At 34.5% G+C, this 16,663-nt stretch overlaps 6 protein-coding genes and 2 non-coding genes across 8 annotated transcripts; 2 read left to right on the forward strand and 6 right to left on the reverse strand.

Annotated features, from left to right (window-relative positions):
* Positions 1-29: 29 nt before the first annotated feature.
* On the forward strand, positions 30-2,057 carry DFA_06390 (uncharacterized protein; the record flags this gene model as incomplete). The annotated part of the gene is made up of 2 exons (XM_004362036.1): positions 30-1,754; positions 1,818-2,057. 2 exons carry the CDS (start codon positions 30-32, stop codon positions 2,055-2,057), a joined length of 1,965 nt encoding a protein of 654 aa, XP_004362093.1.
* Positions 2,058-2,567: 510 nt separating this feature from the next.
* On the reverse strand, positions 2,568-2,647 carry DFA_06391. Its single transcript has one exon. It is a non-coding gene; the product is annotated as a tRNA-Leu (tRNA).
* Positions 2,648-3,992: 1,345 nt separating this feature from the next.
* Positions 3,993-4,065, forward strand: DFA_06392. The gene has a single exon. It is a non-coding gene; the product is annotated as a tRNA-Asn (tRNA).
* A 173-nt stretch (positions 4,066-4,238) lies between these two features.
* Positions 4,239-6,063, reverse strand: DFA_06393 (uncharacterized protein; the record flags this gene model as incomplete). Its single annotated transcript, XM_004362037.1, has 5 exons — positions 4,239-4,301; positions 4,547-4,567; positions 4,673-5,498; positions 5,572-5,818; positions 5,922-6,063. The coding sequence occupies 5 exons, from the start codon at positions 6,061-6,063 to the stop codon at positions 4,239-4,241; spliced, it is 1,299 nt and encodes a 432-aa protein (XP_004362094.1).
* A 488-nt stretch (positions 6,064-6,551) lies between these two features.
* DFA_06394 (uncharacterized protein) lies at positions 6,552-10,344 on the reverse strand (the record flags this gene model as incomplete). Its single annotated transcript, XM_004362038.1, has 11 exons — positions 6,552-7,410; positions 7,494-7,639; positions 7,744-7,840; positions 7,930-8,038; positions 8,631-9,133; positions 9,196-9,372; positions 9,475-9,540; positions 9,614-9,691; positions 9,793-9,926; positions 9,987-10,125; positions 10,190-10,344. The coding sequence occupies 11 exons, from the start codon at positions 10,342-10,344 to the stop codon at positions 6,552-6,554; spliced, it is 2,463 nt and encodes an 820-aa protein (XP_004362095.1).
* A 244-nt stretch (positions 10,345-10,588) lies between these two features.
* Positions 10,589-12,304, reverse strand: DFA_06395 (uncharacterized protein; the record flags this gene model as incomplete). Its single annotated transcript, XM_004362039.1, has 7 exons — positions 10,589-11,108; positions 11,200-11,373; positions 11,462-11,527; positions 11,614-11,691; positions 11,759-11,892; positions 11,973-12,069; positions 12,159-12,304. 7 exons carry the CDS (start codon positions 12,302-12,304, stop codon positions 10,589-10,591), a joined length of 1,215 nt encoding a protein of 404 aa, XP_004362096.1.
* Positions 12,305-12,656: 352 nt separating this feature from the next.
* DFA_06396 (uncharacterized protein) lies at positions 12,657-14,374 on the reverse strand (the record flags this gene model as incomplete). Its single annotated transcript, XM_004362040.1, has 7 exons — positions 12,657-13,173; positions 13,251-13,427; positions 13,503-13,568; positions 13,639-13,716; positions 13,808-13,941; positions 14,032-14,125; positions 14,229-14,374. The coding sequence occupies 7 exons, from the start codon at positions 14,372-14,374 to the stop codon at positions 12,657-12,659; spliced, it is 1,212 nt and encodes a 403-aa protein (XP_004362097.1).
* A 354-nt stretch (positions 14,375-14,728) lies between these two features.
* DFA_06397 (uncharacterized protein) lies at positions 14,729-16,461 on the reverse strand (the record flags this gene model as incomplete). The annotated part of the gene is made up of 6 exons (XM_004362041.1): positions 14,729-15,248; positions 15,335-15,577; positions 15,672-15,749; positions 15,871-16,004; positions 16,115-16,208; positions 16,310-16,461. 6 exons carry the CDS (start codon positions 16,459-16,461, stop codon positions 14,729-14,731), a joined length of 1,221 nt encoding a protein of 406 aa, XP_004362098.1.
* Between the last annotated feature and the right edge of the window lie 202 nt (positions 16,462-16,663).

A 16,663-nucleotide genomic window follows, 5' to 3' on the forward strand; every position in this document is an offset into this window, starting at 1 on the left:
TATACTTTTACTTGTATCAATAACAAAGTATGGCAAGAAGTACAAGTAGAGATAGATATAAAGAAAGAGATCGTGATAGAGATCGCGATAGAGAAAGGGATAGGGATCGTGACAGAGATAGAGATAGAGATAGAGACAATGATAGATATAGAGATAGAGATAATAGAGACAATGATAGATATAATAATAGTAGAGATAGAGAAAAGGATCTTGATAGAGAAAGAGAAAGAGATAGAGAAAGAGAAAGAGAAAAGGATAGAGAAAGAGAAAGAGATCGTGAAAGACAAAGAGAAAAGGATAGAGAAAAAGAAAAAAAGAGAAAGGATAGAGATGATAGTTCTTCTGAATCGGAATCTAAATATAGAAAAGAAAAGAAAGATAAAAAAAAGAAAAAAGAACATAAAAAGAAACGACGTGATAAAGAAGAAGAAGAAGAACCTTCACATGATGAAGATATTGAAATAGATCATGGAACAATTGGAGGAGGATATACAAATCAAGATAATCCGTTTGGAGATTATAATTTGGCAAAAAAGTTTGTTTGGAAGGCAAAAAAGGAAAAGCTTATCAAGGAGGGAATGAGTAGTGACGACTATGCCAAGAAATATGAACGTAATAGAAAGACTGAAATTCAAGAGGAATTGGAACGTGCCAAAAAACGTAGAGAAGAACGTGAAAAGGAACAAGAGTTGTGGGAACAGGAAAAGGATCGTCTACAACGTATGCGTGACACTGAAAACGTAGAGGAACTCATGAAAAAGGAAGAAGAGTTTCATTTGGATCAAGCGTATCGCAAGAGTGAGCTAAGGTTGTCAGAGAATCGACCTGTACCAATCGACGTTTTGTATCGGTGTGTTCACATGACACCTGGTGTATCGTATCGTTATGATGGGGTCGATCCTACCACTGTGATGCGGTCACTTGACAAGGAACGTCTCGAGATTCTCGAGGCCGACGTTAAAAACTTTATCTTTCTCGATTATGACCACGAGGTCTATTGGAATGCGTGTCTAGTGGTCGTCGAAAACGAACTAAAGGAACGGTATGGAGTCGACCAAGACAACGAAACATCGACCAAAGACACTCGTGAGACTGTGCATCGGTCAGTCACATCGGACATTCTCGACAACTTTCGTGGCAAGACGTATCGTGAATTGGTAGAGTTGGATCAACAAATCAACACGAAAATTGGATCGGGTGGTTCCATCAATGTAGAGTATTGGCAAACTGTACTCACTCACTTGCAACCATTCAAGGCTGCTACCTATATTGGAGAAGTTCATCGCGCTAGTCTAAAGTCAAAACAAGAAGATCGCGAAACTTTTAAATTTATTAAAAATGTTCATAATGATATGGTTAAAAATAACAACAATAATAATATAGATCAACAAGATGATGATAATAATGAATCAGAGGCAGAATTATCATTCTTTAATAGAACATCAACTACTAGTACAATGATCCAACCAATTACATCTAAAACAATTATTGCAAATGGAGATGGTGATGATGGAGGTGACGAAGAAAAGAAACCAGCCAATAGTGAATCTTGGATGGACGAGGAAACTGAAGATAAATTTGAAACTGAAGTGTTGCTCGAAACCAAACACTATGCTTGGCATGACAAGTATCGTCCTCGTAAACCAAAATTCTTTAATCGTGTTCACACTGGTTACGATTGGAGTAAATATAATAGAACTCATTATGATCATGATAATCCTCCTCCAAAGGTTGTTCAAGGTTATAAATTTAATGTATGTAAAAAAAAAAACTAAAATAATTTATTTATTTACTAATTTATTTAATTTTTTTTTTAGATATTCTATCCAGATTTAATTGACAAGACAAAGGCACCACAATTTTTCGTTCAACCTTCAGATGATGGATCCGATACTGTCATTTTAAGATTCCATGCTGGTCCACCCTATGAAGATATTGCATTTAGAATCGTTAATAGAGAATGGGAACAATCTCATCGCAAAGGTTATAAATGCGTTTTTGATAAGGGTGTATTACACTTGTGGTTCAATTTTAAGAGATTTAGATATAGAAGATAAATAAAAAACCACAAATTAAAAGTAAATATTATAAAAAAAAAAAAAAAGTGGGAGGGGAGGGGAAAGGAGGGAAAGGGGAAAGGAAAAGAGAGGAAAGGAGGGAAAGGAAAAGAGGGGAAAGGAGGGAAAGGGGAAAGGAAAAGAGGGGAAAGGAGGGAAAGGGGAAAGGGGAAAGGGGAGGGAGAGGGGAAAGGAAAAAAAAAAATGGAAAAAAAAAAAAGTGGGAGGGGAGGGAGAGGGGAAAGGGGAAAGGAAAAGAGGGGAAAGGAGGGAAAGGGGAAAGGGGAAAGGGGAGGGAGAGGGGAAAGGAAAAAAAAAAATGGAAAAAAAAAAAAGTGGGAGGGGAGGGGACATGAAAGGAGGGGAGGGAGAGGACATGAAAGGAGGGGAGGGAGGGGACATGAAAGGAGGAGAGGGAGGGGACATGAAAGGAGGGGAGGGAGGGGACATGAAAGGAGGGGAGGGAGGGGACATGAAAGGAGGGAAAAATGGAAAAAAAAAAAGATGTGATGATTCCTGTGGGATTTGAACCCACGCCCCGGAGGATCAGTGCCTTAAACTGACGTCTTAGACCGCTCGACCAAAGAATCCGCTGCTGGTATCATTTCCGAAAAAGCCTACTTATTTTTGAATTTTTTGCCTCTATTTGTCTTTAATAGCATAGATAATGACAAACATAAGTCTCTAATCTAATATATTGGTCCAGAGGATCAGTGCCTTAAACTGACTTCTTAGACCGCTCGACCAAAGAATCCCCTGATGACCAATTCCGAAAAATCCTACTTATTTTTTTGATAAATGTTATTACTTTATTCCCACCGTACGATGATGCCATTTCTAAAATTGCTCCTTCATTGAAAATTTTTTGGGCGAAACAGGAATAGAATTACTTTAAAAAAATTTTTGGACGAATATATTGATTTATGGGTCTTAGGTTGTATTCTAACCTCTAAACTTGGCCCGCTCGACCAAAGAATTATTTAATGGACTGTGCATCACATTAAAAGAAGTGGGAAAAATACTATACGGTTTTCTCGCTTGAGCAAAAATTTATTTAATCTCTTAATTAATTATTAATAATATAATGACAATAACTAATAGTAACTAAAGAATTAATAAACAATATAAGAACAAGTATTTATAATAAAGAGCAACTTCGTGGGTTGGTTGTTCATTTTTAGGGCTCCCTGCAAATCAAATTTTTTAAATTATTTTTAAAAAATTAACTGATTTTCTGTCAGAGATCACCAGCTCAGATGATATTTCAAATTCACATTATTTTAAATCAAATCAAAAAGTACACATGTACAAAACACATTACATCTTCATTTCTTCATTCACATATAGTATTTTTCGTATTTAATAACTAGTATTCCCTTTTATTAAAAAAATAAATAAAATAAATGTAACACTATTCTGTACCACTAAATTAAATATTTTAACTATAATAAAGACATTATTAGTTTTCTTTTTAATCAACTTGTATAACTTGTATGAGTGATTTAAATTGATTAATCAAATAAAAAAGTTGTTGATTTTACTATTTTAATTGATTAGGGGAGATCATATTTGAAATATGAAATTTAAAATTTACAAAAATTTGGGAAACTGATTTTTAGATTGCAAATCACAGCAAATGGGAGCCCTATTCATTGTTTTACATTTGAACATTAAATACCTTTTTTTAAATACTAAATATAATCATTCACCATATTTCATTCTGGGAGGATAAACAATTGCCGTTGCATGGACATGATGATAGTGGTTTTAACAGATAAGAAGTATTAAGAACCCCACATTGAGAGGGGAGGTTAATTTCGTACTTGTTAAACATGGGTGGGATTTCCTTTTATATTTCCACAGAAATAACCTAAAAATTTCGACCCGGCGCCTATAAATAGGCGAAAATTATTTTTGGCAACATCAAAAAAATATGCTTCTATGGCTCAGTAGGCAGAGCATGCGGCTGTTAACCGCAGGGTCGTTGGTTCGATCCCAACTAGGAGCGACTTTGTTACTGCTTCCTTTGCCCATGATATTCTTGTTCTACTCACAATTCCCTACATTTCTATCCATATATCATCGAAATTGATCCAATCCTGATAACTAAAACCTATTCCGAACCCATCAATAAAAAATTTTACCAAAAAAAAATATAGACCGATCCAACAAGGAGTGACTTTATTGATCTTTTTTTGTTACTGCTTCCTTTGCCCATGATATTCTTGTTCTACTCTCAATTTTCTATATATATCTATGATTTATCATAATTGGTATCGAACAACTTAAACTTATCAATTTTTGGAAACCAAAACCTACAAAAAAAACAAAAAATGGTATATCAATAAATAAATATTTTTTTAAAATATATGTTCAAAGATGTTGCCACATTCGTATCTATTTAATATATTTTATTCTTTTAAAAAATGATAAAGTAAAAAAAAAAACAAAAAAACACAAGAGAGATCGATGATTGCCGAAATATATACATTTATATTAAAATTTTCGTTCTACAAAGTTAATATACATTTATTTATTTAATTAATTAGTAGAGTGGAGAGAGGAATGCTACATGTTTTTATTTAATAAAACAAAGCAATAACCAAGATAAATACAAATGAAAGAGAAGAGACGACACGGATCGAGTCTGCAGCACTAGCATGATTCTGACATACACCATACTTGTCCAAAGAGAAACCAGCCTCTGAGCACATTGGAGCTTGGTTTGGTGAGGCATAGATACACTTGGCCTGAATGTCGCAGACGTGGGAGCCACAGTTCTCCATGATACAAGACGATGGCAAGAGCGAGGCTTGGTACATGGACTGGCACTTATTGTCGACGGCACATTGGATAAAGTCTGATGACATTTGAGTGCATTGCGAGAAGACATCAGATGTGGGGGTAAACTCTGCATCACATACACCACTGTAGGTGTCATTGGTGCAAGTACACGACTCGAATTGACCACATCCCATTGGATTAGTTTCATTGTCGGAGCAATTCATGCTTGGCATGGTCCATTGGGGAACGACACATTGGGTACCATTGCAAACCGATGCCTTGCAAGGTGACAAAAACATACCATTGACGCCTTGGAGATTCTGGTTATTAGTAGAGCAAACGGAACCCTCAGCCAAAGAGAATGGTTCAACACAGGTGCTGTTGCCATCGATCATTTCAGTGACGGTACAAAGAAGGTGTTCCTGACATTTGACGGCCAATGCTTCACCCATGATGCTACCGCATTGTTGTCCAACAGTGGCACGGTCGATACATCTAAATTGGGTCATGGTGGTATTACAATACATATTGTATGGACACTGGATATCATAAAGACATTGATGACCATTTCTTACATTGGAATCAGACAATGATGGAATACAAACTTTTTCAAATGGTGAACATTCCAATGTTTCCATACAATCTGTATCTGATCCACTAAAAAAAATAGAAAAAAAAGAAATAATTAGAATTATTTAGTAATATTATTATTATTTTATTTAATACATACCAATCACCACCTAATTGTTGATATTCAACTTGTTGACAAGTTTTGGTATTACCAGAGGAAGCAGAGGTACAGACAAGTGGCATCTTACAATAATCACTATTGGCGCATGGGTCACCAATGTTACCCAAAAGTTGACAAATGGTTGCTGGAACTGGACTAAAGTTTTGACTATTGTCAACAGCCGATGCTTCAACACTCATTGGTGGTTTGTTATTTGGATACATTGGATTTTGTAAACATCCCAATCCTATAAAAAAAAAGAAAAAAAAAAAAAAAGAAAAAAAAAAAAAAGAAAAGAAAAAGTTAAAATTATCTTATTATTTCTTCTTTTTTTTTGTAATTTAACTTACCATAAACACAAACATTTTCTTCATTACATTCTTCATTTAAACCTACACAACCCAATTTTGTTACTTTATTACAATTTTGACCATTGACAATGGTACCAGTCACCAATAATACACAAATAAATAAAATAATTTCTTTAAACATTTTTTTTTTTAATTTACAACGATACAATTAATAAATAAATATAAATACAACAATGATGAATGGATGTAAAAATAGATGAGATGATCATTGTATTATTTATAGTTTATTGATCCAACTAACCATCGAGAAAAAAACCGATAGATTTTTGAAAAAAATGAAAAGGCGTCAAAAAAAAAAAAACCACCAATCAAAATTGAAAAATTAAAAAAACTTGCATACATCGATTTGATACCCAATGATCAAAAGAGTTTTCAAGAGATATTAATACAACCACTCTCTTTATGTTGTGATTCTCAACAGCTACAATTTTGTCCAATTAAATAATTAGTTTTCGAAAAAAAACAGTTGTTTTTATCTTTTTGTTCATTGAGCAACAGAAACCGATGTGATTTGAATAATAATAGATTGTAATATGCATGTATTATTTTTTAAAAACCGTTGTTTTAATGTTTTTTATTTATTTCATTTTGATTTATCTGTCTGTCTGCTTAGAAGAGGAGGGCAGCAACAATCAAAAAGATGAGGGAAGCAGAGACAGCGAGGGTGTTGGCAGATGAGAATTCAGCACAGAAACCAATTTCGTCGAGTGACTTGTCAATGCATGATGGACCAGCGACTGGATTGACCATGGTACACTTTTCAGTGATCTTGCAAATTTCGCTACTGCAGTGCTCGTGGAGACAGGAACCTGGCAAGAAACCATTACCCAATTGATCTCTAACGTAAAAGTCATAGTCGTCGCAAAGGTTGTCGGCGGCACAGGCAAGGAGCTCGGTGGTGAGTTGGACACACTCGGTTTGGGCGCCAGAGTCGGTGATATATTGAGAGACACAACGACCGGCGGCACCTTCAGAGTTTGTACCGTTGGCGCAAAGACAGGTTTCAGTTGGTTCGACACAGTATTCAGCAGAGCAGTTGACGCTGGCAGCAGTGTTGTTGAGAGTGCTGCAAAGACCGTCGTAACAGACCAAACCAGCTTGACATGGTGAAATGTAAATACCGTCATAACCATAGAGGTTTTGGGTATTCTCTGAGCAGGAGGAATAGAGTCCGAGAGAGAATGGAGCAACACAGTGAGTGTAACCAGTGGCGTTGGCCGAGCAAAGAGTGTCTTCCATACAGACGACAGTGTAGTCCTTGTCTTCAATACCGTTACCACATTGTTGACCAAGGGTAGCTCTGGCAACGCAAAGGGAATCGTCATAATTGCATTGGAATCCGTAGGCGCAGTGAGTTGTCTCTGAGCATTGTTGTCCATCCAAAACTTGGCCGTTTGAAAGATCGGCAATACACTTTCCACTGAATGGATCACAAGTAAGGTAACTCATACATTCTCCATCGAATGAACTATAAATAAATAAATAAAATATAGAAAAAGAAATATTGATATTAATATAATAAAATTTTTGTTTCTTATTTTGTTTACATACCAATCAAAACCTAATTGGACAACATTCAAGATTTGACAGGTTTGGTTACGACTGCCACTGATAGAGTTGTAACAGGACAAACCTTCCAAACAGGGAGCGTAATCATCATCGCATGAGTCTCCAATTCTACCTAAATATTGGCAAGTCTAAAAAAAAAAACCAACCAAAAAAAAAAAAAAAAAAAAAAAAAAAAAAAAAAGGGTCAGTATCAAATCAATCAACCAATCAATCAAATAACATAATAACTTACTCTTTCTGGAATTGGTTCAAATGAGGAACCACCAATGTCGGCTAAAATAGAGTCAACATTGTTATTTGGGTAGAATGGATTTTGAATACATCCAAAACTATATAAAAAAAATGATAATAGGAAAAAAAAAAAATTAGAACAAGATTATTATTTTTATTTTTCTATTTATATATATAAATAACTTACCCATAAGTACAAGTGTTGTTTTGATTGCATTCTTTGCCTTGTTCTACGCATTGATATGGGTAGTAAATATTAGAAATGCATGATTGGGCGGCAATTTGACCGATTGTAGCTAAAATACAAATAAAGATTATTTGTTTGAACATTTTATAAAATATATAAATAATACAAGTAAAGTAAGAAGAAATCACACTGAGATTGTTTAAAGATGTTTGTCATGCAGGTGATGGCACCAAAAGTCAATTTAAAAATAAAACAAAAAAAAATCGTAAAACGGTTTTCTTCGATTCTGTGTTGCATCTCAAGTCAGGGTGTCGCAACTTGTATTGTATGGAGGCGACCTTTTTTGTTCGTGATCCCCAACCACGAAAAACTTTAAAAAATCTTTGAACTGTTTTTGAGAAACGGTTCGTTGATTGCCCCCGATTTCAACCCTGAATTGATCCCTTTTTCCCAATTTGTATCGTTTTTTTTTTTGTTTTCGTTTGTTGTACAGTTTTGTGTCACAGCGGCTCGATTGGTAACGATCAAGAAACTGCAATGAAATGACAAAGAAAAAAAAAAGGGTGGGATAACTACAAACTTTAAATCGAACGAGTATACTTACTGTCTTTTTTTAAAAAACTATTAATAGATTTAAAAAAAAAAAAAAAAAAGTGATTGTGATTTACATTTTTTATTTTACAATAGAGTAAAGATGATACCAACGGCAAATAAGATGGAAGCAGTTGTAAAAGAAAGAGTACTGGCAGAACTAAAATCTTGACAATACATTAGTTCATCCAAATCAACTGCACCGCAGGTTGGAGCGGGACTTGGAGGTTGAGAGATACATTCAGCTTGAATGTTACAGATTTCACTGTGACAGTGTCTGTAACCGCAAGAGTTTGGAACTAACAAATCCTCTTCTAGTTCTATAGATTGAGCGTACCCAGTACACTCATTGTCCTTGAGACAGCTTAAAAGCTCGGTTGTGTATTCAACGCACTTGTTGATAGTGTCAGTGTTGGTGACAAATGTAGAGACACATTGTCCAGTGGCACCTTCGAAATAGGTGGCATTGTTGCATTGACATGATTCAAAGGCGGAGCAAAGGTTGATATCGGCGGAGCAATTGACCGATGCAGCAGTAATATTGAGAGCGGTACATACATCCAAATAACAATTGGATCCAGCTTGACATGGTGAAATGTAGAAACCATTTTCACTTTTATATAAATGGGAGGGATTAATAACAAATTATATATTCATTTTTAATTTTATGCTTACCCATATAGGTCTTCATAGTCACGAATACAACCCTTTCCAATGGCAACAGAGAACGGAGTGACACAAGTATATTTACCTTCAGAGTCGCCATTACAAACAAGGTCTTCTTGACAATACATGTAGGAAAATCCATCTTCAGATCGTTCACATACTTGACCCAATGATGATCTTGGGACACTTGAAAATATAAATAAAAAAGAGAGCAGATATAAGTATACTTCCATTCCCCCAAACATTGATAGTATGTAACATATCTATCACTTTGTTGTTGAAACTTACCAACGATGAGAGGTAGTGTTACATTGGAACCCATATGAACATTGAATATTGCTTACACATTGATAACTATAAGTAGGTTAAATGAAATGTAGGATATTGTTAACAGTTAGCTTGAACAATAAAAAATATTAATATTTACTCAGAGTGGATATCGGGAGCACATTCCCTTTCGAATGGATCACACTTTAAATATGAGTAACATTCTTGATCCAATCTGCTATATTATATGTAAATATAAAAAAAGGAGTGTTTGTTGTTAATATCTATCTATCTATTTTTTTTTCTTTGATAGATTCTTCTTCTTCTTTTACTGCTTACCAGTCTTCACCCAATTGAGCAAATGAGAGTTGTTGACATGTTCCATTATTGTTAGAGTCGTAACAATGAAGACCAGCCATACATTGAGCAGTATCGAAACATGGTGATCCAATTGCACCTAATTTAATACAAATCTATATTTATAAAAATATTGATTAATAAAAAGTAAAAGTAAAGAGAGAGAGAGAGAAAACAAGACAATGATGATATAACATAACATTATTGTAGTTGTTGATACTTGCCTCAGCTGGGTATGGCTCATAAGAAGATCCACCATCTAATTCAGCCAAAACAGAAAACTGAGGGATTATTGGGTTTGGAAGACATCCATATCTATAATCAAATAGTAGTTTTGTTAATAAAAAACAATATTGAGTGTTTGAATGAAATAACATACCCGTAACCACATCTAATGCTACCATTTTGGAAACACAGGTCACCCTCTTCTGCACATGAAAAAAGATAGGTATCTCCATTACATGTTGATTGAGCACTCGAACCAACAATCAATAAACTAGCTAAAATACAAATAACAATAATCTCTTTCATCATCTTTTAAAAATAATTAAATAAATAAATAACAAAATCATGACCGTGATTTACTCTTTTGTGAAGGCACCAGCAACAATTGTTTAAAATAAATCTATTTTAAAAAAAAACCCTTTTCAACGATTTGGTTGGTGATCGCTACGTTGAACCTTATGGTGCATGTGTTTGTTGCTAGATAATATTGATTTGATTTTAATTGAACGTTTATTTATTTATTTAAATAATTAATAGGTTGCACTTTTTTTTTTTAGAAAAGGAGAGCAATGAAGACGGCAATGAGGATGGAGCCAGATGTGGCGAGAGTAGAGGCAGAACTAAAGTCGGCACAATAGTATTTCTCGTCCAAATCAACTTCACCACAGGATGGAGCTGGGCTTGGAGGTAGGGCGGTACATTCAGCTTGAATGTCACAGATTTCACTGTGACAGTGTCTGTAACCGCAAGAGTTTGGAACAAACAAGTCACCTTCGACTTCTCTATTTTGAGCAAAACCAGTACACTCGTTGTCCTTGAGACAGTTCAAAAGATTGGTGGTGTGTTCGATACACTTGTTGATAGTCTCGGTGTTGCTAATAGAGTATGGGACACATTGTCCGGTGGCACCTTCCATTCGAGTTCCATTGTTGCAGGCACAATATTCAACAAATGAGCAAAGGTTGCGATCAGCAGAGCAATTGACTGATGGGCCAGTGATGTTGAGAGTGGTACATACACCGTCATAACATACAGATCCAGCTTGACATGGGGAAATATAGAAACCATTGTCACTGTTTTATAAAGATTGAAAGAAAAATAAAAAAGAAATTAATATGAATATATTGGACCGTTTCATTTGATTTAGTTTACTCGTTTACTTACCCACTGAGGTTTTCAAAAGAATCACAACCCTTTCCGGCGGCTACAGAGAATGGGGTGATACAGGTATAATTGCCTTCAGAGTCTCTGTTACAAATAAGGTCTTCTTGACAATACATGTAGGAAAAACCATCTTTAGTTTGATGACATACTTGTCCTACTGATGCTCTTGGGACACTGCAGTAAAATAAATAAATAAATAAAAAAAAAAAAAGAGTTGTAAGTAATTATACTTGAGTTGCCCTAATTAATTGTTAAAACTTACCAACGATGAGAGGTAGTGTTACATTGGAATCCATATGAACATTGAACATTGTATTGACATTGATAACTATAAAAGTAGGTTTAATGATAGTGGTGGTTAATATGTGTGTTTAATAATATATTGTTGAGAGAGAGAGAGAGGGATATATTTACTCGGTGTTAACATCGGCAACACATTCTCTTTCGAATGGGTCACACTTGAGATTATAGTAACATTCTTGATCATATTGGCTGTAATATAGGTAAATATTAGTATTTCTTTCTTATTTTTTTTTTTTTCTTTTTTTCTTATGCGTACCAATCTTCACCCAATTGAGCAAAGTAGAGATGTTGACAAGTTCCATTATTGTTGGCGTTGTAACACTCAAGACCATTCATACATTGATCATCTTCGAAACAAACGGCTCCAACGGCACCTAATTTAATACAAATCTATATTTAATTATATTTATATTTATCAGATTGTGATTAATAAATTTTTAAAACAAAGTTGTGTTTTTGTTAATACTTACAGAAGTAGGGACTTGCTCATATGAGGATCCACCATCTATTTCAGCCAAGGCTGATCTTGGACCATTGTAGTAAAATGGGTTTGGAAGACATTCGTATCTAATAAATAAATTAAATTAAAAAAAAGATAGGTGTTAAAAAAAAAGAGATATATATGCATGTCACATGATAGTTGGGATTTAACATACCCGTAACCACAAATAAGGGTCTCGTTACAAAAACGACCCTCTTCCACGCATGAAAAAAATTCGGTAGTTCCTTCACATTGTTGAGCGCTTGACCCAGCAATGAATAAACCAGCTAAAATACAAATAACAATTATCTGTTTCATCATTTTCTTTTATATATATAAATAAATAAGTTGTAATATTACTTTGAAAACAAAAGAGAACACAAGATTTATGTTTGAGACCATCAGCAGCCTAGGTACGTAGACGTTGCAGGTCAACTACAGAAACAATTTAAAAATAAATAAGCTAAATTCAACAAAAAACTTTTCACCGATTCGTCGAAAGATCACCTGATCACCAATTAGGGCGACGTACGAGCTCGGATTAACGACAAAAAAGTAAGTACAACACAAATATTTTCGTACAATATATAATAAGTTTCAAAGTCAATAAATACATTGATTTTAATGAGAGCGCTTAATTTATTAAGTTATTTAATATTTCCTCTTTTTTGTTTTAGAAAAGGAGAGCGATGATGAGGGCAAAGAGGATGGAGCCAGAGACTGTAAGAGTGCTGGCAGAACTAAAGTCGGCACAATAGTATATCTCGCCCAAATCAACCTCACCACATGATGGAGCTGGACTTGGAAGTTGAGAGATACATTCAGCTTGAATGTTACAGATTTCACTGTGACAGTTTCTGTAACCGCAAGAGTTTGGAACAAGGAAACCTCCGTCTTCGAGGGTGAGAGAGTAGTCAGAACATTCATTGTCCTTTAGACAGCTCAAAAGATCGGTTGTGTATTCAATGCACTTGTTGATAGTCTCGGTGTTGGTGACAACTCTGGCGACACATTGTCCGGTGGCACCTTCCATTCGAGTTCCATTGTTGCATTGACAATTTTCAATAAATGAGCATTGAGAAGCATCGGCAGAACAGTTTACTGATGCGGCAGTGACGTTGAGAGTTTCACATACACCACTGTAACAGATACTTCCAGCTTGACATGGTGACAAATAGAAACCAAGTTCACTTTTAAAAGATAAATGAAAAAATTAAATTAATAAATATAAATGTAATAATAATAATAAAATATTTCATTTACTTACCCACTGAGGTCTTGGTTATCACCAAGACAACCCTTTCCAGCAGCGATAGAGAATGGGGTGACGCAAGAATTATTGCCTTCAGAGTCTCTGTTACAAATAAGGTCTTCTTGACAATACATGTAGGAAAAACCATCTTTAGTTTGTTGACATTCTTGTCCTACTGATGCTCTTGGGACACTGTGAAAAAAATAAAAAAATATGTCAAGGATTAGCGTATGTGGATAAGCTACTATCTGTCACTTGTTTACTTACCAAAGGTTAGTGGTACTGTTACATTGGTATCCATATGCACATTGGATATTGTTACCACATTGATAGCTAGAGAAATAGAAAAAGGGATGATTAATAAAATTAAAATAAAAAAAATGTGAACAAATATTATATTTACTCTGAACCAATGTTGGCAATACATTCCTTTTCGAATGGGTCACACAATAAACTTCCGTAACATTCTTCATTGAATCTGCTATAAAAATGTAAATAGTATATTATAAATATAAATGATGTTAGTTTGTATTCTTTGAAAGACTTTAAATTCTTCTTAATATAATGCTTACCAGTCTTCACCCAATTGAGCAAAGGAGAATTGTTGACAAGTTCCCATATAGCCAGAGTTGTAACAATCGAGACCATACATACATTGATCATCATTGTAACATGGGGATCCAAGAGCACCTAATTTAATACAAATCTATAAATTTTATATAAAATTTTGATATAAAAATAAATTAATATCTATATGTTTGGGAAAAACTTGTCTTGTCTTGTGTTTGATAGTTACAAATGGAGCATATGGCTCATATGAAGATCCACCATCTAATTCAGCCAAGGTTGAAAGTGGATTGGTGATATATGGGTTTTGAAGACATCCGTATCTAAATTATTAAATAAATCAAAAAAAAAAAAAAAAAAGGTGTTAAAAAAGTGATCTAGAAAATTTATATATGCATGTCACATGATAGTTAGGATTTAACATACCCGTATTCACAAATAAGGGTTCCATTACATTTTTCACCCTCTTCCACGCATGCAAAAAAGTAGTCATCTCCTTGACATTGTTGAGCACTTGACCCAGCAATGAATAAACCAGCTAAAATACAAATAACAATTATCTGTTTCATCATTTTCTTTTATATATATAAATAAGTTGTAATATTGAGAAAACAAAATAGATTGATAGTTTTATCACATGATGAGTAGGTTAGGGCCAAACTTCTCCGCGAAACAGTTGCAACAATAAATCTAAAAAAAACTTTTCGCCGATTTGTGAGTCGATCACAGAATAGCATAAAAATCGGTGACCGAATTCTGCCATTGCATGGTCTCGAAAGCCAACAACTTTGAGAAAACGTAAAAGTCTCAAACTCATAATATAATATTTTTGATTTAATTTTAATTGATTTTATTACAAGAGTTATTTTAAAAATAATTGTGTGTGATTAATAAATATTGGTTACACATTTTTTTTTTTTTTTGTTTTAGAAAAGGAGAGCAACGATGAGGGCAAAGAGGATGGAACCAGAGACTGTAAGAGTGCTGGCAGAACTATAGTCGGCACAGAAGAATTTCTCGTCCAAATCAACTTCACCGCAGGATGGAGCTGGGCTTGGAGGTTGAGCGGTACATTCAGCTTGAATGTCACAGAGTTCACTGTGGCAGTTTCTATAACCACAAGAGTTTGGAACAAGGAAGATAGCTTCTCCTTGTCTGGATAGGGAGTAGTCAGAACATTCGTTGTCTTTGAGACAACCTAAAAGATTGGTGGTGTGTTCGATACACTTGTTGATAGTCTCGGTGTTGGAGACAACATATGCGACACATTGTCCAGCGACACCATCAATATAGGTGCCATTGTTGCATTCACAATTTTCAATAAATGAGCATTGGGTAACATCAGATGAACAGTTGACCGATGCTGCAGTGATGTTGAGAGCGGTACATAAATTGTTGTGACATACAGTTCCAGCTTGACATGGTGACAAATAGTAACCATTGTCTCTGTTAAATATGATTGATTAGATAATACAATTAAAAAAAATTAATTAATTAAATTAAAACTAATTACACAATGAGTTTCTACTTACCCGTTGAGTTTTTCGGATTCAGAAAAACAACCCTTGTCAGTGGCGATAGAGAATGGAGTGACACAGGTATAATTACCTTCAGTGTCGCTATTACAAAGAAGGTCTTCTTGGCAGTACATGTAGGAAAATCCATCCTTGGTTTCTCTGCATACTTGTCCTGCTGATGCTCTTGGGACACAACGGTTAGAGGTGCTGTTACATTGGAATCCATATGAACATTGAACATTGTTTTGGCATTGCAAACTATAGAAATAGAAATAGAAATAGAAATGTTTAGATAAAGAGAGAGAGAGAGAGAGAGAGAGACAAGTCAAATATAGATTGAAAATATATTTACTCTGAACCAATATCGGCAACACATTCCCTTTCGAATGGATCACACTTTAAATTTGGGTAACACTCTTGATCAAATCTGCTGCAGATTGTAATATAGGTAAATAAATATATTTATAATAAAAATGGTTGTTCGGGTTAGTAACCATCTCATGGGGGAACAGTCTTTTGTCATTTCTTCTTATTTTTGATCTAATTCTTACCAATCTTCACCCAATTGAGCAAAGTAGAGATGTTGACAAGTTCCATTTTCGTGAGGGTTGTAACAATCAAGGCCATCCATACATTGATCATTATAGTAACATGGTGATCCAACAGCACCTAATCTAATGCAAATCTATATTTATAGAGATATTGATCCAAAGATCAACGTATTAATATTAATATGTATTGCAATGATTAATCAAAAATAACCAGTCATGTGTTTGTTTGTTTGTTGATAGTTACGTAAGGAGCGACTGGCTCATATGAGGATCCACCATCTAATTCAGCCAAAACAGAGGTTGGATTGGAGACATATGGGTTTGGAAGGCATCCGTATCTAAAAATAAATACGAAAATAAGTTATTATAAAATTACACACAACATATTATCAATTATTATATGTTGTAACTATATGATTATGATGAGGGGGCTACATACCCGTAACCACAAATAAGGGTTCCATTACATCTTTCACTCTCTTCAACGCATACAAAAAATTCTTCATATTCTGATGAGCATCGTTGTTGAGCGCTCGATCCAACAATCAATAAACTCGATAAAATACATATAACAATTATCTGTTTCATCATCTTTGTATTCTATTTTCTAATAATAAATAAGTAATAATAACAAGCAAGATATAGATTAAGACTATCAATCGATCATGTGGGAGGCAAGACCAAAATAAATTACAGATAAACTAAAAAAAATTCTTGGTTTCACCGATTAGTGCTCGATCACCGAACACTGAGCCCTCTCCCGAAATAGACAAACAGATAAATGTAACTGTCA

This window comes from Cavenderia fasciculata (assembly GCF_000203815.1).
Source record: "Cavenderia fasciculata unplaced genomic scaffold Scf_Dfasci-G-p-12c09.r1-3, whole genome shotgun sequence".
In the NCBI taxonomy this organism is placed as follows: Eukaryota; Evosea; class Eumycetozoa; order Acytosteliales; family Cavenderiaceae; genus Cavenderia; species Cavenderia fasciculata.